The 25,948-nt window shown below is 46.8% G+C and overlaps 1 protein-coding gene across 3 annotated transcripts in view; it reads right to left on the reverse strand.

The window, feature by feature from the left end:
* Positions 1 to 1,428: 1,428 nt before the first annotated feature.
* LOC142572799 (uncharacterized) overlaps positions 1,429 to 25,948 on the reverse strand; it is an 87,134-nt gene continuing 62,614 nt past the window's right edge. For 2 of the 3 annotated variants that reach the window (XM_075682164.1, XM_075682161.1), the window contains one exon: positions 24,970 to 25,428. In XM_075682164.1, the coding sequence (XP_075538279.1) occupies positions 25,237 to 25,428 (192 nt within the window). In that variant the 3' untranslated portion in view covers positions 24,970 to 25,236. Of the gene's footprint in view, positions 1,518 to 2,799; positions 2,932 to 24,969; positions 25,429 to 25,948 lie in introns of those variants that run through there. The other variant, XM_075682163.1, reaches the window with a different exon arrangement.

Consider the following 25,948-nt stretch of genomic DNA (forward strand, 5'->3'; position numbering starts at 1 on the left):
ATTACAATTAATCGATAAGACGTCTCTAACATTACGCGGAGTTTAATCTACTTCCATAATTACGTAGTTGACAGTGACGTTTTACATATTGTGGAATTCCCGTCTGTCACGCGGCGGTAGTTGCACACGTCACTATTTCATGAAAGAATAAGAATAAATCACTTCACAGACAAAAGATGTATTCGTTGTCTGTATCCTTCTATAATAATTTATTTATTTTATTTATTTACATTACTCCTAAGGGCGCTCATGCGAGGGTATTACATAGGGGAGGGGGGCATAAACATGAAATATACACAAGAAATAAAACTGCATGAAATAAACACACACAAGGAACATAATGTAAATATATATGAACAAGGGTATATACACTGAGTCATGAAAACACAAGAACTTTTTTACATAAGATATTAATATGTGCATATAACAATAAATAATAACTAATCTGATACCACTAACCGTTTTCTTGCAACAAGGTTCGGAAAGATGGTAAGTTAACTTCAGTAAGTATGCGTAATGGTAGGTTATTCCATTCTATGATTGTGCGGGGAATAAATGATTTTGTGTAGAGCGATGAGCGGCACGCCATGCGTTTTACTTTGTTAGCGTGTTTATAATAATAACAATAATAATAATAATAGCATCGATTTAGGGAAACCGCACCACAGCTTCGCTGCTCGTCCTTCTTCACAGAGTGGAAGGGCTGACAATTTCTTTTTTTTTTCCAAATTGCCATTTAGCTCTCCGTGATAGGTCAAAATGGCTCGAGCACCGCCCATACTGGGTGTGGCGCCGGCCCATATGGGTTGGACTCAAACGATTCTTACCTATCACGGAGGGCTAATGGCTGATTTGGAATAGGAAGAGATTGGAATAGTTTTGCGTTATAGGGCCTCTGTCCGTCAGCGTCCGTCTCTCGGCAACATAGGCTCGGTGCATGTGTTCAAGCGGTTCAAGGTGACTGGCCGTGCTGGCACTCAGGGCTGTTCGGCTTGCCTATGAGGTGTGCGCCCAGCAGCGGGCGAAGGCAACAAGTTAAAAACATTGACATAAAGCATTCATTCTTTTCTTTTTTCGTTAACCGGAAACCCGCCAAGAAGTAATTACAAGCAGATCGCCTTAATGACACAGCTTTATTATAAGAAGCCCGCAACGCGTTCGGGTAATCGCTCATAATTTAAAACACCTCACATAGTTCAAAGCCAATTATCTACTACAGATGTCTCCCTAGGAGCCTGAAAGACGTGGTACGTGTGGGGGGCCACTGACCAGGCCGTGCCCGATCTCGTAGCAGCCATCGCTGGAGCTGCTGGAGCCGGAGGAAGCGGGCAGGGTTGAGTGGTTGTCCGCCACCCCGGAGAGCGCTGCTGCGGCTCCCGCTCCTCCTCCTCCCGGGCAGGACTCCCAGGGCAGATGCGGCAAGAAGCACTCGACCATGTAGATGATGCAGTAGGCCATATAGGGCGACTGGAACACGCTCAGCACCACAGTCGTGTACGCCATGGTCCAGCCTAGGCCTGCACGCACGAACTCGTTGACGGGAATCATTTCTGATGGGACGCCACACTTTGCTGCTTAACCTGAAAACTAAATCGCCAGCCGGTCCAGATAATATCCCAAATGCATCCTAGCGCAGGCACCCTGAACTCACTGCACATATTTCAACACAGGTGTTCCGTCTTTCTTTCGATCGCTCTGCAATTCCTGATGACTGGCGTACGGCACCTGCAGTGCCAGCGTTTAAAAAAATGCTGCCGCCTAAACATTGCAAACTACAGGTCGATATCTTTAACCTGCACGCCATGTAAGCGATTAGAACATGTAGTCACACATTATATCACCTAGTTTCTTGCAGATAGCAGCTTGTCACTATTCCAACATGGTTTTAGGGAAAAAAATTATGAACACCGACACAAGTGGCCACAATAATCCGCGAGTTTCCTTCGTCTCTTGATAAGACAACTCAAATTGCTATATACTTAGCTTTTAATATGGCCTTTGACCTTGTTACACCACAGTAAACTTATTTCTAAGTTACATAGCATAGGCCTTCCAATTAACCTCATTAACTGGATTCAATATTACCTTAACAATCGGTAACACTATGTTCAAGCAAATGAGTGCATGTCTGGCATTCTGCTCGTATCATCGGGAGTCCCTCAGGACGGTGTTCTGTGACATGTCCTATTTTTGGTTTGTATAAATGACGTCGTTACATCAATACATACATCAGAAGTATACATACGACTTTTTGCTGATGGCTGCATTTTTTTAAAGCATTAATACTGCGAAGGATAAGCAATGCCTCCAAACCAAATTCCATGTTGTTTCTAAGTCATGCGAAGGTTGGTCGGTGAAATTAAACAGTGACAAATTTGTTTTCATGCATATATCACATAAGAAAGGTCCTCTTAGTCATACGTATCTGTTTCACAACTCTCCTTTGACTGAGGTCGATCAGTACAAATATCTGGGTGGTATACAATTACAAATCGCCTGACCATGGTCCAGTCACATTAATAAATTCTGCTCACCTGCGTCGAATAAACTCGGTTTCTTGCAGCACAAGCTAAATACAGCACCACTGGACATCAAACTATTTGCCTATGATGCTTTTATACAACCCAAAATATAATAGTCAAATGCTGTCTAGGACCCACATCTTTTGCATTTCACCCTAGTGGGAATGCGGCAGCCGAGGCCGGGATTTTAACCCGTGCATTCAGGCTTAGGAGCGCAACGCCAAAGGCACTGCACCACCACGGCGAATGACATATCGGTTTGCGCCTATGCGCATACCTTTGGCCATGGGGAATCCGCCGAAGGCTTGCGGGACAGACCATCCGGAGAACTGTCCCAGGAACGTCTCCAGGTAGAGCATCGAAAAGCCCACGGTGGCCACGAGGAAAGTGTACACCAGCACGAACACCACTGCGGACGGGACAGAGAAGCAGACTGGTAGCTGGGTGAACAGCAAAACGAGCACGGTTGCGAGGAAGCTTTCTTAAAACGTGTACTCTCTCCAGCCTATCTCACAAGGATGGAACAGAATTGCCCCCTCGTCGCACTTGCTAGTGTACCCCCCTCTAACATGTAGGCCATAAAGGCGGCAATGGAGGATGTATCAATTCGGATGCGCAAATCCGACTTCGCATCAGGTGTTTCAAGCGAGCCAACGTGGGAGGGCTGTGCAGCTCGGATCGAGAGGGGTAACGAGCTCTCGCCGAAAGAGCACGGGCAGCGGCTTTTGCCAACGGCGACCCGGACTAGAGACCCGGTCAGTCTTCCCGTAACCCAAGCCCTTTTTGATTTTCAATAAAAGTGTTTATCACCATCAGGCAGGCGGAGGAAAGCACTTGGCAACCATTTCATGACCTAACTCTGACCTTAACGTTGTGCGCCACTGGTAGACGCATATTTTCTTAAATTCTGGGTTTTCATTATCTATTAATTAACTGATTCACTTATTCTGAGATTTTACGTGCCAAAACCGCGATCCGATTATAAGGCACGCCGTAGTGAGAGGCTCCGTAAATTTTGACCACCTGGGTTTCTTTAACGTGCACCTAAATCTAAGTACACGGGTGTTTTCACCTTTCGCCACATTATAAATGCAGCCGCCGCGGCCGGAATTCAATTCCGCGACCTCGTGATTAACGACCCAACACCATAGCCACTAAGCAACAACGGCGGGTGAAAAATTCTGGGGTTTAAAGCCTTGAAACAGCGCAGTGCGGTATGAAGAACGCCGGCGTAGAAGACACTGGATTAAGGACACCGGGCGTGTTTTCGCATTTCTCCCCCATCCAAATGCGGCTGCCGTGTTCGGGAACCGAGGCCGCCTCCTTGTGCTCAACAGCTGAACGCTATGACCACTAAGTCACCACGGCGAATACGCAGACGCACACAGACCTTCCGGAGCGACTTTTGCCCTTCAGTACACTCTCATCTTCCGAGAGCATTATCGTAATAAACATTGCCTGACGAGCTAGAAAAGATAATCGAGTGCGCCCTTGTTGCATTCGTGTAAACGCGGCAAGCGATCGCCTTAAAACCGTTTGGATTGTGACATTAGCCAACACGTAGCGTCGCGTTAAACAAGCAATGATCACATATTCTTACGGTGATGAAGACGCGAAATCCGGTGAAGAAATGAGCAGCAGTGAAGAGCGTCGCTCGCAAGTCACTTTATTCAGAGAGAAGAGCTGCACTTTTTAAGGAAGGCGCAAGCATGGGCAAACACGTTTGCGCACTGTAAGCAGACCAGATAGCAATGGGAGTTGAATGGCTCTCGCTGGCGCCTTCCTCAAAAAGTGTACGCGTCTTCTGTAAACAAAGTTAGCTCCGAGGGAGCCTATTTTCGGGTGCGCTGCTTCTTCGTACGGTCTGGAGTCTTTCCCACCGTAAGAAGTGCGAAGAAACTATAGGACCAACAACAAGGCCGACCAACAACGTGACGATCGCAGCTATGAGAAGTACGCCAAAGTCTCGCGACGCGTCGTCAACCCGGTCGCGCGGCTCTGCCTCGGGCGTGCATATCTCAAGCCTCACGCGCGCTCTCAAGCGGCCCACCTCCTCCGTTGTCGTAGATGAGGTAGGGAAACGCGACCACGTTGCTGGGGCCGAGCGCGAGGCTGACCAGGGCGACGGTGAGCTCGTTGCGCGTCCGCCACTGCTCCCTGTCGTCGGGGGGCGGCATGGCGCAGGGCCCCGGGTGACCAGTGTCCACGTCCCGACTGCCGACGGTGATCGCAGGCCTTTTTTACCTCCTCTACAGCACGGCGGGCCACGATTCGCGAAGGAGAGATGGTCGGTGCCTTCTAGATGTGGGGCCTGTATCTCGAGTCGCGTTCTTCTTCTTCCTTAAGGCGCTAAGCCCGTGCTCCCTGAAGGGTTGCATTCTTTCTTTCTTCTTTCTTTTTGCCCTCTGTTATTGTCTCATGCCAGCTAAGCGGGATTGGTTAAGATGGGACAGAATTGACAGAATCGGGACAGATTGGACAGAAAAAAACAACTGAGATAATTGGCAAGGAATCAAAAGAAAAATAAGGGCATCTTTCTCTTCACTGTCACTCTCCCCGTCTTCTTCTTCTTGATGGTGTTGATGACCTGTACGACAGTGGCCCCTACCCACTCAGGCGGACTGGTTAAGAATCGGGTAATTTAGGGTGCTTATTAGAGGTATATAAATTTGGATCTATAGTTATGATAAATAGGTGAAAGCGAGTACATATAAAGGTGCTTTGGAACTTTTATTCTTACAGAACGCAATAGATGAGCGAACGACTACGACCAAATGACCGATGAGATCACCAATAAAGAAACGTCATTCCCCTTTCTGTGTTCTTTTGATCTTTCTGTGTTCTTCGTATAGCAACCACGCTTTCACTTGTTGAGTTGGATTGACCTATTATTTATAATTAAGGAGAGAGAGTTGCAAATGAGAGAAAGGTAGTATAATTAAGGAGACAAAATTAGAAGGTAATGTCATGGCAGTGGCGTAGCCAGAAATTTCGTTCGGGGGGAGGGGGGGGGAGGGAGCTCAGGTTGCAGCTCGGCCTCCTCATTATAGAATTTGTCGAGGGATCAAATGCATGAATAATAACTTCATTGCCATTGCCAAAGATGCTGCAAACGAATTCTTGAACATTATGCACTGTCACGACAAGTAAAATATGTATTTTTCCATAAAGGAATATACTCGTATGTGTCGAAAATTGTACCTGAAATAACTGATGTCAATGCTTCCATGTTTTCTGTTTATTTAATAAGTAAAGAAAACATCACACGAACTTTAGAACTATATCACTTCGAAGCAGGCAAAGCAGTGCATGCCGCTGACATGAAAAATTTAAAGGCCATGAAATGAACAAGTTGAGGGCAAATATTTTAATGAAGCTTTCTCATTCAAGAACTTTGTTTAGATATTTGTACCCATGCAACGGCCAGGAAAAATCTCAATGACACTGCCCTTTGCTACAATGTATTACGCAAGTGCACCTGTAACCAGTCGTGTGTTGTAATTGCACCGAAATTATAGTCGCAACAGAGAGCACATGTAAAAAGCAAGAGTTCTGCAAACTATACGAGGGCGAGTCAAATGGGACTCCCCTTTTAACATAGGCATGTCAAAAGATTTCCTCGGCCAGACTCCCAAAGCAGTGGGCGAAGGCTCTTCACCTCGCTGTTTAGTGCCAGTTTCAAAGCCTTCCAGTGCGTCTTTTCGCTGACCGGGTGGTACTATGCAGCATGCCGATGGGCCCTTGGCATCAGGGTCATTACGCTTGCACGAATGCACGTCGTGTCCATACTTGCGGCATTATTCGCGATATGGCTGTCCTACCTTCGTACGGCAGTGTGACGTCTGGTGTCCTATATGTTGTCACATATGAAGCAACGGACTCGCGATTTCGCCGCTTGCTTTTCGTCCGTTCCTCTTCCAGGGTTTTCTTGAACACGGCACATGCACGTGGAGTGAGGTGGACCCGCGAGAAACAAAAACAAATAGCCATCTCCACGACTCAGGCTGACGAGCACACCACTTGAAATCGACCAAGTACTCTTCCGGTGATCGCAGGCGTAGCAAGAAAAGGGGCTGACTGGAGGGGGGGGGGGGGTACTTTAATATTTTGCCTTTATGGTGTACGCATTACGCATTATTTAGCGAACTTCTCAGATAATAATTTCCGAGGTTTTACCTTTTAAAACTACGATATGATTAAGAGGCACGCCACAGTTGCGGATTAACTTCGAACACCTGGGATTCTGGCATTTCGCCCCCATCGAATTGTGGCCGCCGCGGCCGGGGATCGAACCCGTGTCTTCGAGCTTAGCGGTGCTACTTTTCACATATAATGGCGCCTGGCAGAACCGCAAGAATAGTCTCAAACGATAGCACAAACACAAAAGCCAACGGATTCTGTTATGCTCAGTTCGACGTGCCTACTGGTGTAAAGTCTTGGATTAGGGCTATTCTGGGCTGTTCACCATGTTTGTGATATTTCCGCCCAAAACTGCTTTAGTAGCTAAGTGACAAAAAACAATCTCCAAAATGTTCCAATTAATTAGTTTCTTCAGGACTGAAAAATCTAGCCGTGCAGGCATATCTCCTCATCCCAAACGCCTTGCGGGCTTCCTCTCGTCACTTGACACTCGCCCTCCCAGTTTCGGGGCTTGCTCGCGAGGCGTATATAGAGTAGCTTCCATGAAGTTACGCGAGTTGAGACATTAAATAATTTCTGCTGTTTGCGCATGTGTTTTTATCCTATCTTATATTGCGTAATACTTGAGAAATAATGAGAGCGCTATTAACCTGCCCGAAGCAAGTGATTTTAGTGCACTTACACAGAATACCTGCGAATCTTCGTTCTTTTTTTTATTTTGTCGCGTTGTGTTGGCTGTCTGCTGCTAGCCGGAAGTGTTTTGAAACCAGGTCACTTTCTCCAGCCCTGCGAAACTTGCACGTACCACATTGCTGTAGTTTATACAGTTTTGTCGTGTTCTCGGCATTTATTGTGCGAATGGCTCTTCCGCTGAATCCTCGTTGTTAGGCGGGCCAAGGATGGAAAAATATTTCCTTTCCTGCAGTGAAAGCAGCGCGGATAGAATGCGCTCAAGCAGGCGAACAGAAGTCGAGTAGCGTTTGTTTATTCTTTCAGAAATACTGACGATCTCACAAGAGATCGTTGCAGGGAGGGCATACATATAAATACAAAAGAAGCAGAATCAAGTAATTTATACAATGGAAGACACTGAAACACTAGCAGAATTAATACTTGAAATTATTAGTAGCCGTACGCTTGCTATGAGTAAAAAATAGAAATCACGATAAATACAATGACAGGTTGCGCGATGATGCGATCAGATTATTCAACCAAAATCCTGATACAGTTTTGAAAAAAAAATGTTTACAGAAACTGTTCAGCATGTACATTAATTTCCACCATAACTAATATTACGCTTCGCTTGTGTGGCAACTGTTAGCGGGAGCGCAGATACATTCAAAATCAGGCGTGGGAAGCCCTTTGCAGACGGCGCCAAAGGACCGGGAAGCGTAAGGCCTCTCGGCTTTAGGGGGGCGCCGACCAGTCGTGCGTGCTTGTGTGTACCAGCGGCGCCTTCTCTTCCTTCGGACGCTCACCCCTTCTTCCCGTCTGCTGACGCGACAAGTTGGCGCCGGGTGCTTGCAGGTGCGCACCTGAGACGGTTATGCCCATTTATGGTCCGATCTTGTGCCTGAGTTCCTGATAGGACCAAACCGTGCTAGGGTGACCTAGAATACTGGAGGGGTGAAGCTTTTCCGGAGAACTGCCACGCCGCCGCGCTGCTTTGCCGCACCCGCTATAGCACCCGCGGGCTTTCTCCGCTGTGGAAGCTGCGCCCAAGCGGCGGGCGTCTACTATGCGGTTGATATTTTGGTCGCTATTACGCAACATTGCGGTAATTAAGCTCCCGTAATATACTCCGTAACTGCAACATGACAATGACAAAATGTATTTATTAAGGGATGGCTGGAAGGCCTACAAGGGGGAATAGGAAGAGGAGAGGGGAGGCAACATAATACTGCAGCGACTCGCCACACAGAGAACGCGTTTGTATACGCTGTACATACGGAGATTTTGTAAATATTTCGTTCTATGCTTGCAGGCTCGTCACCGCAATGGTCCGCACTTACAGGGCTGTTTCTCGCCCACATTCAGCGTGCACCTCATTGTGAGCGGAGGTATTTAGTTAAGCGTTGCATGACGAACGTAAATGTGCTGCAAAATAGAATAAGCACGAGAAGACGCGCATAACCAGGAGAACGAACCAGATATAGAAGGCTTGCTCGTGCTAACGCTTTGCGCCTTTCATTTACTTTCTTTTATTTCATGCTTTGGATTTGCTTTACAAGACCGCCTCCCGCACTCTGCTGTTTACTCCTTAACATGGAAGTAAATTTAGCAAATTGTTCTGTATTCTCGCCGGTTCATACATAGCAACTATACTTGCTGATCAATTAATACGTAGTTGCAATTACATATTGAAAGAGACAATTTATAAGGACGTAAACGTTTCACGTTTTGCTGCCATTGAAGGCAATAGCAGTACTGATATTTAAAGTCAATAGAAATATTTGCAGTGCATCAAGCGTGGTAATTTAATGCTAACCCACACAGCATCGCCATGCACAATAAATGCTTGCTAGTTTACGTAACAGGCATACGTTAGGCAATAAATTACGCTTATCCCACTGGCGGGCCATTTGCATATGATAGCATGAGAGAAGTTACATGTTGATGATTTATGAGAGGACTCACGGAAAATATAGCAAGGCTGTTGTAACAGTTAAACTTTCACGTAATAAATGCGTAAACGGCTGGGCCCAGTAATAGTCATATATTCATTTCAATCTAGAAAAAAAAATTAATTTGTGTATAAATAGAAAATTTCCTAAAAGGAGGAGGGGCCGGCCAAATGCAGGTGACGCAGATATAAGATTCAGTGCTTCTGGCGGGTTGACCGGATGTCTCCGCGTCATATCACCTCCAGACCTCGCTCCTTTCTCTCTTCTCATTGACCTATCATACGTAAAGTAAAGCCCCTGCACCTTTTTATTCATGCGGCGTAATCTTCGTAACGTCGTCTCCGTATTACATCATCACTTCCAGTCTCCTAACCTTTTTCGCTTCTCATATTGAGCTATCATACGGCGAAACGCCGTCCGCACATTGCATCACCGATCCCGATGTTTCTTAACTTTCTCTCTTCTTTTCGCTCGTTCCGTAGTTACGCGCCTCCGCCGCATTGCTAGGCATGGCATCAGTGCATCAATTCAGAGTCAATGATGATTTCAAGATGTTGCAGGTGGTGCAAAGCCAGATAAACGTGGCTTGATCGAAAGGCTGATAGAAGAAGGCAATCAGTCCGGTGCAGAACCGGATCACGCCGAACGCGTGTCTCAAAAAAGCGATGAAAGGCTCATTTTTTTTGCATTTGCGGCTATGTGACTAGGAAATTTGTTCTGAAGACAAAGCGTGAACACTGTCGCGATATTCTACTAACCAAGAAAGAATGCTGAGCGCAGCTGATCACACACGTCTAGCTGCGGGACAAGGGAGGCTTGCTGAACCCGTCCGGCCATCTCTTTAGGCTTATCAGATTATTTAAGAACCTTTTCACAAGGTGGTTCAGTACTCAGGAGCTTCGTCACGGAAGCGTGATGCATGGACGTCCTTGAACTCATCAGGAAAAAGCGGGAAGTTGCGGTCGGGTGTCCCGCTCGCGCGCACTCACTTGCCGCTAAAATTATTGCTTCTTATGTAACTACTCGTCTACATTTTTTTTGCAAACTTCATTTTTGCATTTTTTGAAAAGCGCGAACGCTGACCACCGTGAATATTCAAAATATCTGAAGTTAAGCTGCTGTACGTGAGACTGGGTTATTTGAATCTGTTTAAAAGGTTCTCATCTATTGCACTCGCTATGGTGAACCAATCCCAGCACCTCGGATGAAAATTTTTATTGATGTACAGTGATCCCTGTAGAAAGACACACGGCCGATGCATGACTGACCCCAGCATACTTTGAAACGTGCAGATTGTACCTGTTTATATGAAACATTTGTTGTCTCATGTTATATTTTTGACAGGCACGGAACGTAGGAGATCCCTATTTGTTGATTATATTTATTATTTATATAGAGCAGGTTTCTATTCCTGAGCAGTTTTCTAAAGTGATTGAAATAACACTTTTACGATTGTACATTGCTTGCCGTATTTTTGATTTGGCAGTTACTTAATTTATACAGCAAAAATGCTGGTATCTATGCATTTAATTTATCTGGATATCTGTAAGGTCCCTTTCTGTGGGACACATTTTCTGTAATACCTTGAGGAACAAAGTTCACCTGGCATTGCTTTTATTTGTAATGTCTGCATTTAATGCAAGCTTCGTCTAAGCACGGCGAAGCTCGTTGTTGCACGCTATCTCTGAAGCGAAATAAACTAACATGATTACGCCGCTACGGCCGTCTCAACTCTTTGGATGAAGTTCTAGTCGAGGCTAACAAATTGTCGAATGAAGACATTTGGATATGGCTTTAAACCATTGGCAACCGTGACTAGAAAGCTCGTAGTGATGATCGAAGCTGTAAGTGCACCTATGTACAGCGGTTGTATCTTATTTTGTTGTAGCGCAAGCTGGACAAGGACAACAGAAAGGCACATCTGACACACACAGCGCTATGTAAGGCAATTGACTGCAGTTAACTGTGCGTGCAATTTAGTTTTTTTCATTGCTCTTGTTACATGCATCACCCTTCCCAATTTCCCATGCGAATAACTTTGTTTTCGTTCTCTCCTTGTGCGTGAGACATCATTTAGCCCGTTTCTATGCATGTACAGCTCTCACATTACCGTTTCCGAACTCTAGCACCGGAATTAGCCCGCGGTGATGCTGTTCGACACATGATTTCTCCATTATCTTGCTGCTCCAGCACTTAGACAACGCTTAAAGATGGATAAGTTCCATGCCGTACCGCACCATTGAAGTTAAATAGCCTCCAAGTGTCTTGCGTAGAAACTGCATCGTAGAAAACCACATCGCGTAGCAGATGTCCTTGGCTTCCCACTTGCTTCCCGAGTGCAGAAAGGTCATGGGTCCGGCAGAGCAGCGGCGCGGCAGTTCCCCGCAAAAGCCTCACGCGGGAGCCCGAGCTTTGGACACTCTCCCAGTATTCTAGGCATGGAGGATTGTAGGTCACTCTAACCGTGTTCGTGTTCCAGACCACCGTGTGAATCTCCGCTTGGCTCCCATTGGTCGAGTTAGTGCAGCCGCTCTTATCGACGCTAGCGTCAAGGCGCCGTTGAGTTACGGCCCTTTCGGGCGGGCGATACTTTAGGAAAGTGACGGCGCATATGGTTGCTTACGTCGTCATGGCAACAGGCACAGCAGCCGTGCGGCACCTCCTCTCCGAAGCAGCTGTTTTAAAATTTATGATAGCGACTTGTCCGGCTCGCTACCCGCTTCCCCCTCGCTCCCCCCCCTCCTCCCCCCCCCCATGTAGAATGCGCAATTACTTTTTGTGTGTGTGTGTGTGCTTTTGCCTGTGCCCGCGGCGCGTTCTTTATGCACGCGCTCTACACTGTGCGCAATAGCTTTTTTTTTTTACCCCCGAAAATGGGCGGCACGCCACGCGCGAGTAGGCAAATAACGTCAATGCGTCCTTCAAAGCTTAAAGAGGCATTGGAATTGCTTGTTCCGTACTACAGTGCTGTGAAGACAGAACTCCGTACGGGATATGACGGAAGAGTGCGCTGCTCTGTAGATAAGAACTCTGCTTCTAACTTTTATAGTTGCTGGCATACACTACACTGATTCTGTTGCTCGATGTTGGCTCGCCCGACAGCGATTTATTAAACCAGTTTGTTTTACGTCGTCTCGTATACGTGCCGTTCCCTCCTCGATGATCAACGAGGGGCAAGCTCCGAGCAAACGCTGTTGAAGTTGGCGGCCGCTCGAAGTCATGAAGTTATTTAAAATAAAGCGTTAGTACTAGAAGGACTAAGTTCATTCCGTTCCCTAATTGTTTTAAGGAAACATGAATATTTTAACAATTTGAGTCAAAGATGTACTCATTAGGCGTTCTAGAGCGCTTGTGGCGTGTTGACCTTGGATGATTAAAAGAACTTGGTACGGATGGGTCAATGTTTTTGTCACCATGAATAAATTGAAACAAAATCTTTAGTCGTGCTAGCTTTGCCCTATTTTGCAGTGTTAATAAGCCGGCTCTTTTTAATATTTCAGTCGATGAATCAGTTAACTTGTATTTATTATAAATGAACCTTATTGCCTTCCTCTGCACTCCCTCTTACGAGTTCTTTTGTGTACGTAAATCAAACAATAGAGGCATGCTCCAGCACTGGTCGAACAAGCATTTTGTAGGCCAGCAGATTTGTATCTGCTAGCGCAAGACGAAGGCGTCTTCTCAAAAACATGAGTCGCTTTGGTGCTCGGCATATACATTATTTCTCCTTGAGGTTATGTTGTTAACATGGGTTTCCCATCGGAGAGCGCGCGTTTAAGTGGCACCTAATTATTTACCCTGAGATATACAAATGAGAGTGTGTATGTGTGTCCTTAAAAATCTAAGTAAAATCAGATATCTGTTTCTTTCTACTTACAGTTTGTACTACTTTGGGCATTTAGAGTCATCTGCCACTCCTGACACCAAGAAAAGGTACAATTTTGTATATGGTGATCATCATTGCAATCAATTTTGCGGTACGAAAAACAATCGTCAGCGAATATACGGATGTTACCATGTAATCAGGAAGACAAATCGTTTATGTATATTAAAAATAAAACTGGGCCCAAAACACTGCCTTCTCGCACTCCACATGTAATAGGTGCTAAATTTGAAGCTTCGGTCTGAACATACACGAATTGTGAGCGGCAGAGGGCAGCACACTCACTCATAAGTGCACTCACTCACATTCACTCGCAATCATCCAAAAGGCGTGAGTGCGAATGAGTGCCAGTGACTGTGAGCGGAGGTGAGTGTGTGTCAGTGAGTGTGAGCAGAGGTGAGTGCGAGTGATGGCCAGTGACTGTAAGCGGAGGTGAGTGTGTGCCAGTGAGTGTGAGCAGAGGTGAGTGCGAGTGCCAGTGAGCGTAAACGGAGGTGAGTGCGAGTGAGTGTCAGTGTGTGAGCGGAGGTGAGTGCGAGTGAGGGCTAGTGAGTGTGAGAGGAGGTGGGCGCGAGTGAGCGCTAGTGAGTGTGAGTGGAGGTCAGTGCCAGTGAGTGTGAGCGGAGGTGAGTGCGAGCGAGTGCCAGTGAGGGTGAATGGACGTGCGTGCGAGTGCGAGTGAGTGCCAGTGAGTGTGAGTAGAGGTGAGCGCGAGCGTGAGTGGGCGCTTGTGAGTGTGAGTGAAGGTGAGCGTGAACGTGCGAGTGCGAGGCCTGAAAAAATTAAGGTGAGTGAGTGTGAGTATTCTCCCACACTGCCGACCTATGGAGGAAGCCCGCATCCTCTGTCCCTAATGCCGCGTGCCGGGTATCTCCCGACGCCGTCATCACGCAGGATCTCTCCACCAGGCCCGACTCGTCGCAGCTGCTCTTTAAAATCCTTGCCTTCAGCCGCCGGTTCCCGGCGCAGTGGAGACCGCTATTGCGTTGCTGCGGTCCCTGCGCCCCCGCCTTCTTCGCGACGAGGTCCTAGATGCGCACGCCGGGTGCAGAGGCACTGGCTCCACCGGACCCCCAAGCGCCCTTGGAGGACCTCCTCTCCCCGAAATGGACCCATGATCGGCAGCGGAGTGGCAGTGTGGGGACACCGGCCGCGTGGCAGCGGTGCCGCCATCATCATCATCGGAGCGGGGCTCATGCGACCGGGCCACGCGCAGCGAGCCTGGCACGGGGAGCGGCGGTCAAGAGTCTCGGTTTTGGGCTCACTTCGTCTGCGTTCCGGACAGTAAAGGTTGCCCTTTGCATGTCTGCCGCACTCTGTGTCGTCTCTGAGAGCCTCGGCTGGCCAGTGTCTCTGAAGCCACGACGCTGAGCACACACCATGTAATAGCACCCGAAACACAAACGGACAAGCGGCTTCCTTTGCTTACTTGTTGCCTTTGCGATTAGTTAGTCGCAGTCTTGGCTGTACTCGTACGCGATCAAAAAGGATAAGTTTTTGGGCACAGCAAGCTGCTTTGCCGGTAAAGCGCGTCGGCTTTTATACGTAAAAGTAATCGAAGGTTCCAGAGTGGCCGCTGATGCCCGCTTGTCTTCCAGAAATTCCTACACAAATCACGCAGCACATGCAGTCAGATTACACGAGCTTCGGTGACAATAGACAGCAGACAGAACCATCGGTAACATTTGAACTTCCGATAGATGCGGGTGCGTCCCGCGCTGAGCGATAACATTTGTTAGATGGTGAAACCCGGTCACCCAAAAAAAAATAAACAAGTAGACGTGTCAATGCCAGAAGGTATCAGTGTTCAAAAGGGATCGTCCCGATAGTACAAACATACCACGAGATCTAAAAAGGACAGGTCAGTTATTAAACATAAGTAACAAAACAACAAAGAAACGAAGTCCGAAGTGACATAGCCCAAAAAAAGAAAGTCCAAACTTCAGCTATGCAAAGTCCTGCAAACAACATGGACTATTTCAGGTAGTGAGTGGCAACGCTGTGGTCTATGAGGTCTGGCACGACCTCATAGTCGAGTGCGCCATTGCGCCAGATGATCTTGTAGGGTCCGAAAAAGCGGCGTAATAGTTTGTCACTGAGTCCTCCTCGGCGTATCGTGGTCCAAACCCAAGCACGGTTCCCAGGCTCGTATTCCCCTTATCGTCGTCGAAGACTGTAGTGCCGGCTATCGGTATTCTGCTTATTCTTGATACGCAGGCGGGCAAGCTGTCGGGATTCGGCGTGCTGGAGATAGGCGGCTACGTTCTCTTCGACAGTGACATGCGGCAGCATGGCGTCGAGAATCGTCGTCGGGCTCCGTCCGTAAACCAGCTTGAACGACGTCGTTTGAGTTGTTTCATGCACTGCCATGTTATAAGCGAAAGTTGCGTACGGTAGGACCATAACCCATGTCATGTGCTCGACGTCTACGTACATCGCTGGCATGTCTGCGAGGGTCTTGTTCAGGCGCTCCGTACGACCAATCGTCTGCGGGTAGTAGACAGTTGTCCTCCTGTGGCTTGTCTGGCTGTGTTGCAGGATAGCTCGGGTGAGCTCTGCTGTAAAAGCCGTTCCTCTGTCGGTGATGAGGACTTCTGGGGCCCTACGTCACGGCAATATGTACTCGACGAAGAATTTCGCCACTGCAGCTGCGCTACCTTTCGGTAGAGCTTTCGTTTCAGCGAAGCGGGTGAGGTAGTTCGTCGCCACGATGATCCAATTATTTCGGAATGTTGACGTCGGAGAGGGTCCCAACAAACCCTACCCGATCTGCTGAAATGGTCGGCAAGGAGGCTCGATCGGCTGTAGTTGGCCAGGTGGCCTTGTGGTGTCTAGCGTCGCTGACAGTCTCGACATGTCTTGACGTAATGAGCGACGTCAGCGGTCAGGCGTGGCCAGTAATATCTTTCCTGTATCCTCGATAGCCTCCAGGAGAATCCGAGGTGTCCAGTGGTCGAATCGTCATGTAGGCCATGCAGTACTTTTGGTCGCAGTGCTGAGGGAACAAGGAGGTAGCGGACGCGGACTGGTGGGAAGTTCTTTATGAGTAGATTGTTTTGAACAGAAAACGAAGACAATCCTCGCTTAAATGCCGTAAGGAAAACGTCCAAATACTCTACCAGGCCTTTTAGCTCTGGGTCTGCTCATTTCTGTTTAGCGAAGTCTTCCGCGATTATTATTCCAAGGAAGGCGTAATCACCCACGTCGTCTTGCGGCGGCGGGTGATAGGCAGTCGGCATCCGAGTGTTTTCGTCCGGACTTGCAGATGGCAGTGATGTCATATTCTTGCAGTCGGAGGCTCCACCACGCCAGGCGTCGGGAAAGGTCCTTTAAGTTCGCTAGCCAACACAACGCATAATGATCGCTTACGACTTTGAATGGCCTGCCATATAAGTAAGGGCGGAATTTCGCTGTAGCCCAAACGATGGCGAGGCATACCTTCTTGGTCGTAGAATAATTGCCTTCCCCTTTCGACAGCGACCGGCTAGCGTAAGCTATCACTCGCTCAAGTCCGTCTTTCCTCTGGATAAGGATGGCACCGAGGCCTAGGCTACTGGCGTCAGTGTGGATTTCTGCATCGCTGCTCTCGTCGAAGTGCGCAAGTACCGGTGGCGACTACACGCTTCATTTCAGCTATTGAAATGCGTCAACCTGCGGCGTTTCCCATTTAAACTCGACATCACATTTAGTTAGATGCATCAGCGGCTCAGCGATGTGTGAAAAGTCCTTCACAAACCGCCTTGACAAAAGACGTCGGGCGAGGTTCGCCTTCCTACCTTCGTCGGGAAAGTGCTCAGCCTTGGGCCCAAGTTCGACACCGAAACGAGGAAGTGAGCCGCCGAGCTGCTCTCAATTGCTAGACGCGTTGGTAGGGCTGCACCGGGCAATGATGGTAAATGTTGTGTGGGTGAATGCGTCGATGAACTTTCTCGTAGGAAGAAAGCGATGGTTGATCAGCCTGTGCGACAGGTACAGTAGTTCTTGCAGGAGAGTGCGTTATCCGTGTTGCCGGCGGACATAGAGGGAGGCTTTGTCGTTCTCACGGAGAGTGAGTTCAAATTTAAGGCTGTAGAAGCAGTTCCGTCTGTAATGAAGCGCTGTGATGATGTCTCGCTGCGGAAAATAAAAGCGGAAGGAAAAAGGTTGTGTTCCCGATTTAACCTACTCCGCCTGGCAAAATGTATTTTTTTATAGTGAGGAATTTCACTTAAGGGTCCTGTTTTCTGTAAAGACTCACAAATTATATTGGCAATTTAGAGTGATTATTTATGAAAGAGGTACGTGGCAGACTGCGCTGGCTAGTTTCCTGCAAGATAAGCTTAGCTTGTTTCATACTGACGACTCTTTCATGGTGAGAAGCTCTAATGAGATAGTAGAGTACCTTAGGAACAATCAAGACAAACGCATATGAGCCTGCTCCATCGATATTAAGGATTCGTACTACTCCATGCCTCAAGCTGCCCGATTGCGACGTATTGAAGACTGCAGAGATAACTATGGCGTAAATACATTCCAAACTGAGACAGGCATTTCATCCAGCCGGTCCCTAGATCTAGCGTTTTATCTAAGGTCTACCTATGTTGAATGTGACGGGCTCGTCTATCTTCAGAAGGAAAGAGTGTGTATCGGATCTTGCCTTGCCCTGCCTTGAACAACCTGTTTCTCGCCCATCACGACGGACGTCTAAAAAAAAAAAACTCGCGACGCTAAGAATATTAAAAACCTGTAGATATATGGACGACTACCTCGTGATGTATGATTTCAATTCAAATAACACTGAAACAGTGCATGACGTGTTTGCAGTGTTCAATGAATGTCTTGACAATCTGGTTATTGCACATGAGCCACCTAGCAATAATGCTATCCAGTTTTTAGATATCAAGCTGAATTTGACCGCCAATCACTGCTGTTGGGAATATGACCCTAGGCAAACCAAGATGCTGCTTCCGCATGCCGCGTCGCATTCAAAGTTGGTGAAGCGAGCAATCGCACACCTATGTTTTGTGAATGCGCTCCGCAAATCATGCCCCCCCCCGCCTCCCCCCCCCCCCCACTGGATGCCTGGGAGTTTTTTGACAAAAAGAGCGGCTGCTGGAACCAGGTACTTCTATCCACATACCTTTATCAGTGGCGGAAAATGCGCTCAAAACACTAGAGGAACCGGGTGGTAGTCATTAAAGGCGAAAGAAGGTGGTTGTACCGTACATGCATGCGATATCACATGGTTTAAACAAGGTGACTCGAAATGTGGGAGTGCGTGTTGTATTTTCAGCTCCGCAAAAGCTATCGAGCATATGTAAGACCACCGATTCGTTGAGAAAGACGTGCCTATAGCCTGCGCGAAGAACCATCGTGCGCCGTTTGTGCATTGCGCGCAAATTGTCGCATATCGCTCCCCCTTCTTGTGCGGCAAAGTGTACATAGGGCAGACAGGCAGATGCCTCCATGACAGGCTAAGGGAACACAAACCAAAACTGTTATCAAGATAGACATGTCTCAGTGCATTGTGATGATTGCTGGTGTAAACCACTGTTTAAGGATTGTGTAGTTGCCTTTAGAAATACAGATAAAGATACGAGGTAAATTGTAGAAGCAAGCTTTATTGCAAAACAAGGTGCTAACTGCGCCAGCGCTCCGTCAATTACTCTAAGCAGAAAGGAAACCGCCTATCTGAAAAATGTTGGATTGTGCATGCGATGGTTTCCACTCGTTTCGTCGGTATAAGTACAATGCTTTTCTCAAATAAAATTCAGTTAATAGTTAGCGCAAGTCCTGTCGTTTTTATTGTCAGTGTCAATCCAGCGCTATGACTTCAATTGATGCAACGAACCAACTAGCCCACAAATCTGCACTCCTTCGACTTAGTGCTCCGTTGCCACCCTGCACTAGTGCAGGCATGTTTTCGTGACTGTTTTTCCATGGTCCTTGCATGTGTTCAGAATATGACAGTCTTCTTGTGCCACAGCTATAAGTTAACACAGAATCCGTTTTGTAGTGGTGAAACCGTGACTCACAACAATGTGCACATAATAACCCATGGCCATGGCTACAGCAGCACGGCGTGTAATCTGGATGATCACGTCAGGTATGTATTAAGCATACGTGTTCCAAAAACAAGGATCTCGGTATCATTCGTGGGTAAGTTAGTCGACATATTACTGAACCAGCTTGCTACGTTGGCTAATTATTTATGCAACTTTATTCCACTTCCCCTTGCTGCTTATTTGTGTTTGTAGACATTATGCACGCATTGTTGTGTTCTATATAAAGCTAAAGTTAACATGTCCTGACGTTTAGTATTTTTTCTCGCATCTATCACTTGGCTGCAACTTAGATTTTATTCTTGCTTACTACACAGTATATTTCTTTTTATTTTGATTTCATTTGTTTGAAACTGTTTCCTATGCCGTGGATTATATTTCCACATTTTTCTTTCTGCAAAGGCTACACGCATGTCCAGTTTTTGTCCATGTAAGAATTCGAAGTGCAGTCTTCCATATATGTCACAGGTCTAAGCATGCAGCGTGCATACCATTGTTTACCATTTATATTTACTATTATGTCTGTCTTGTTCTCAGAATAACTGACACTGGCAAAGAATTCCTTCAAATGAAATAGGAAGGCCAGTATTCATTGTGCTGGAGCTGCTTCAGTAGGGATGTGTTTTCTGGTAAGCTTGCTGTGTTTTTCTCCCTTTCTTTATATTCTTTGGAAGCTACCCCCATTCATGCAGGCATGCTTTGTAGCAGTTGTGATCGTCTGCTGCTGCAATGTCGAATCTAGCTTGCACCCACTACAGTATGTCAACAGATACCCATTATTGTATTTGTGCATTTCTGTAAGTCATCCCTGCATGCTAGGCACAATTTGTAGTGTCCTATTGAGTTCGTCGTTCAGTTTACGCAACTTTTCAGGGCAAAATTTGCACAGAGAGGGAAGGGAGACCCTACAACGTGACCTCGGCTAACAACTGACTGTTTAAGTTGATGGAACGATTAAAAAATAGCACTGGATGTACGCATGTACTGTGCAGAAGTTCATTTGAGAGGGAAGACAGAAGCTGTAAGTAAATATGCACAGACTAATTTCTATTCCTTGTCGTCTAGGAAGGACGTCTTTTTCATGCACTGATATGGGGGGAGGGGCTGACTCGCACGTCTTGTTATTTATATCGCAGCCTGAATAATTTCTCCGGCCAATTTTCAACCATCGATGAACAGAGAAAACGCTCTTAATCCGGCCTGATACCCCACTGCGGCAATGCATGGCCAAGTCGAAGGAGTATACTGGTATTTTGAGTGAAATATTCTGGTATCACAGGTACATGTTTAGGCACCGGCCAGTCTTCCCTACGTACACTTGACCACATGTGAAAGGAATACAGTACACTGCCTCCGACACACACTGGACAAATTTGGTGGTATCTTTAACCAAGCAAGCCCCGCTTCCCTCCTTGCATTTCTCAATTTAGTTGTCAACCGTTGTGCATATACTGCCTGCTTTATTTTTCCTGGAAATATATGTCCATAGCAGTCCACAAGTGAAATGAGAAAGGCACTCAGGCAGTGGGGGCTTGTTTAGTTAAAGATACCCAAAATTTGTCTCGTGTCTTTCAGGGGTAGTGTAATCTATTATTTTGAACATGTGTATCGTTCGTGAAATGTGCATGGAGCGTGCAGACTGGCCGGTGCCTCAGCATGCGCCTAGTAGAGCCGCGCAATTAATTCAAGGGAGCAGTGTGCTCGTCCCACTTGATCATACATTGACACGACGAGGTTTGCGACAGATTTAAATTGTTCATTTGTTTTCTTCACCTATGGCGACCGATTGATGCAACAAAATCAGTCAGGAATATGACATCCAAAAATGGGACGTCTGTGAGCCAGCGCTTAGTATGATTGCATGACAAAGAGGAGCACTCTACAATAACATGGAATAGCAATCGCCGTGCTTGATTATTCAATTTTTTAATGCAAGTACTGCTGATCATGCTTTTATACATTTGCTTTTAAACTTATGCCCTCCCTCTGAAAGAAGAGCTCTGATGTAAACGATAAAACATCACACATGGTGTCGTATATTTCTCGACTGGCATACATGCCATCATACCGGAGGCGAACACAAGCATGACATAGTAGACTTGAAACGTACAAGACCTATACCGGTAGCCGATGCAAATATTTTATAACGACTGGATCTTGGATGTCTTGGCGATGCATTTAGGTTGCCCGTACACGAGCACTCCTATGCACACTTCCACGCCGAGTAATCAGATAGAAGATTTTTCAATTCACGTTAGCAATCCACAGACACTGCTGCCCTTTGTCGAGTGGAAACCGATACAAAACATGTGCACTAATATCCACAATCCAATAATCCACAACATCTGCACATGCCACAGCTGATCCACGTTGCACGTTTGTACAGTCAGTAGCAATTTCTGCATATTGTAGTTACTGCTGTACCAAAAGGCCACACAGTGGTTTATCAACAACTTTGTGTGAACCGACATCAGATAATTTTTTTGCAGAACTAGCTACAACATTTCCAAATCGTTCTGCAGCAAGTGATAAGTGCGTATTTCTGTAATTGATTGCCAAGTTTTGTTAATTTTCTGTCCTTTGTACCATGCATGGTACACGTACACTCACTTCAAGACGACGACCCTCCACCTCAAGAACAGCCTCCCCTCAGTGATAAGTAGCGAGATTAAATGAAAGGAAGATATCGCATTCGTAACCAAGTGGATGCTATGTTTTCCTTTCACTTAACCTCCTCCTGCGTTCAAGGAAGCGTGGATATGCTCAATAAATGTTTTTGTTAACATTGTTTCGTTGAGTAATGTCTAATATGCAGCATATGTACGGGCCCACTTAGATGTTGTAAAAAGTGCTGCAACTTCGCTTGATGGACAGGGTGTTTCAGCGAACACTTTAAAAAATTTTTAAAGGTTGCCTGTGGCACATAGCTCAATTCTTTCTTATGAGCCGGTCTACTCGAAGTGGCGGACACTACTTGCAGAAAAAATTAAAACGCAAAATTGACTAATTAACGAGAATTCTAACTTTTCAGCTAATTATCTTATGACCCATATTGCAATTTACAAATGTGGCAGTGGACTTCACAAGGCGGATCCACTTGGAACGAATTCTCAGGGCGACATCAGTTTCGGGATATCAATTTCCGAACTTTGCGGAGAAATGCATTGGCGATCCAGTTATTTGTGTGCTTCAGTGCATGAAACGACGCTTTGTTAACAAATTAACTGGAAATCCAATGCATTTCATCACAGACTTCGTGAATTTATATCTCGAAACTGGTGTCACCCTGAAAATTCGTTCCAACTGGGTCCGCCTTGCGAACTTCACGGCTATAATTTGTAATGTGCAATATGGGTCATCATGTAACTAGTTAAAAGCTTAATTAGTGAGTTTTTATTAGTCGATTTGGCATTTCAATTTCTTGTGCAAGTATTGTCCGCCGCTTCGAGTAGACTGGCTCATGAACCAGAACTGTGATATCTGCCAAAGGCAACTTGTAAAGATTTTTGAAAGTGTTCGCTGAAACACCCTGTGTGTGCGTGTGCGTGTGTGTGTGTGTGTGTGTGTGTGTGTGTGTGTGTGTGTGTGTGTGTGTGTGTGTGTGTGTGTGTGTGTGTGTGTGTGTGTGTGTGTGTGTGTGTGTGTGTGTGTGTGTGTGTGTGTACAGGCTGCATATATCAAGCACCAAAGACGGTCAGGCACAGGTAAGATCCTTAAGGTCCGACTGCCATCGGGACACATCAGAAAATGTTACCACACGTGGTGTGACAGCTAATTTTTTTAGAAATGCTATGAATGCCAGCAATCTAATGCATAAGCTCATTAGAGGTTCATTAAGAAGACACGAGACAGTCACGAGGAAACTGCTCTGCAGTGCACATTAGGAAGACATTTCATGCTTACAAGAAAACAAAAACTCATCAAGTATTCATCAGAAAGACGGTGGCCAATACGTTTTAGAATGACGTTAGGAATACATAAGAAAATTCCAAAGAAGCACACGAGAGAGCCAAACGGCTGTGATGTCAAAACTCATGAGACTTTCATGCGAAGCTCGTCTCGTATTTTCTTAAGGGAATAAGAAACCGGATAGATAGGCGCGGCTTATTGGAGATAGGCGCGGCTCGATGGAGGCCAGGAGCCAGGATACTGTCAGGGCCAGCGCAGCCTGCGGAGCGAAGCATGCGAACGGTTTAGCCGCGCTGTGGCAGTGTCCGGTCCTACGACCAATTGTGATGACATTTCACGTCCGCTTTCCAATTGGCTCGTCGTGGTCGAGCAGCACGTGGCACACAACACAGCACTCCGCAGTGTGATATCGATGCGGCAAGCGAACTTTGGCTCCTGGCCTCTGAGATTGCACGGGTGGCAATGCGATCTCGGAGGCCACCCCTATCTGCCTGCCATGTGGCGCGCAGCAGGGAGAAAGGTAAGTGAATGCAAGGCTTGGGTGTGACCCCCGAGATTGCACGAGGAAATCTCGGAGGAAAGGCCCTCCTGCGGCTGCCTGTGCGGTGCGCCCGAGATTGCGCGGGGCAGAGCTCGGAGGTCACGCCCAGCTCCTCCTGTCCGTGCGGCGCGCCGCGCAGAAGTGAATGCATTAATCATTCGCAGCACCGCGCGTAGCCACGCAGCGTGGCGTGGTTCGTGCAGCCAGGTGCGCGCAAGGGAGAGTGAGTTCAGTGCAGAAGTGCGATAGTGAGCCGCTGTTTGTGCGCAGGTGCGGAGCTTTTGTCTGCGTGCGGCGGTGAAAAAAAAATGTTGCTCGACGGGTTGTATGACGTGGCGACGCGGGAGTTTTGATCTGCCGCTGCCAATGAGAGCAGAACCCCGCGGAAAGCGATGTACTCGGCGCGCAATGGTTGGGTATTATTTGATTTCTGTATCTAGTTCGTTATATCCATTGGCCGGACAACTTCACTTCATTAAAATGAGGTCTTACATACATGGTTCTCATGGTGATTTCAAGGGGAATTCCAATTTCTTCGTTATATCAATTATTTCGTTAAATCCCATTTCTTTATAAGGAGGTTCCAGTGTATAATAAATTATGCCTTCTGCGCCTTTGTTTGAAATTCTTTTTACACAATACTGTTGCAATCACATTGAACGCGTGCCTATGTTGCTCAGCAACAGATGTTTGATGTGGGCTAGTTGGTTTTGCATACTTGAAGAAGCGCTACGAAGACCAGGTTTCTGGTCTTCGTAGCGCTCTTTTCTACACCGTGCCAGAAACCTGGTGGTTTCTGGCATGGTCTAGAGATAGACTAGAACGGGAGATGTTAGAAGCTTTCTACATTGCAAAGGCCGAGGGCACGTGCATTAGCTGCCCTTCAGTGACGCTTACCGAAAAGGAGATAGCATTTCTAATGAGATAAGGAGGTCGGGATGTCACGATGGGCCATTCTAGGTTGTATCTATTTAAAAGCCTGTTTCTTCAAAAAACATTTACTTGGAAGTAGCGCCTTGTCCGTCGTACATGTTCCTCTTTTATTCCGTGTCTTCGTAGCGCTCTTTTCTTCAACTATGTTTTTCAGCTCTGAGCGTCTGATTATGCGACACCTGTGATAATAGTTACGTGCGCTTTCGAGTGACCCCTGTTGTATCTGTGTATTTAAGCAGGGTATTCTTACGCATGTCGTGTATTTTCTGACGAAGGCCAGGCCCGGTCGAAACTTCGCAAGCAAATGAACGTTTCGCATGTTCGTCGTTCCATTTTGAATGCTCATAAACCATTGACACCGCAGAAACATGCACGCGATATATACATATATATTATACGTAATCCGAAAGCAGGTACTTCGCTACACATAAGACCACAAAGCATTCAATCGCAGTTGCCAAGAACGTGGGAAAGTGGCCAAGCTCGATTTCGCATGCTTACAACTGCGGATATTTTTTTAAGCACAGCAGGACATTCCGTGCTTCACCGAATAGCCACAGTTCCAAGCCTACGAAACCGAGCTTTTTTTACATGGAACCACTACGTGGAGTACATGGAACCACTAGCTCCATGCGGTAGGAGGTCAGTCGTCCGAGCCGTTGACAGTGCTGCGCAGTATCTCGATGGGCACGCGCATGCTGCCCGGCGTGGCTGGGCCAGGTTCGCCCTGCTCGTAGTAGTAGTAGGCAGTGGCGATGGCCAGGTAGTACATAAACAGCAGTCCCACCACGACCACGATGAGGAGCTGCCGCTCGCGCTCCTTGGTTTCGCGGTTCTGGGCAGCGAGAAAATGCATGCACACTTAATCCGTGTCGTACGCCTCGCAAACGCCGCTGTGGTTGTGAAATTCTGCTCGTGAGCACGATGTCGAGGTTTTGATTCACCACCCCGACGGAACGCAACAACGCTGTGGCACGCTGATTCAGATGCGCCTTAAAGAACTCCTCATGCACGAAATTATTCCGCCGCATCTCACTAGGCCGTTTGTCAGTGCAATATCGTTGCTTCGGTATGAAAAATACCACAAATTAACTTTATTTACAGAATTAACCTCTTACTCCCAAATTCCTGCTTGAAGTAAAACGAACTGATAGTGTCGGCGCTAGTCAAAATATGGAACATCATATGGAAACTTCACTTGCTTTATCACTCCAACAGTCGCTCAGCTTCGACATGAGAGCTTCTCAATGAAATTCTTATTGCAATGGAACCACCATAAAGTCCTGTTTTTGTCATAGTATGCCGGCATTCTTTTTTTTTATCTTCAATGCCAGCTAAGTTTGCGTCACTGCAGC

This window comes from Dermacentor variabilis, chromosome 2 (assembly GCF_050947875.1).
Source record: "Dermacentor variabilis isolate Ectoservices chromosome 2, ASM5094787v1, whole genome shotgun sequence".
Taxonomy (NCBI): Eukaryota; Metazoa; Arthropoda; class Arachnida; order Ixodida; family Ixodidae; genus Dermacentor; species Dermacentor variabilis.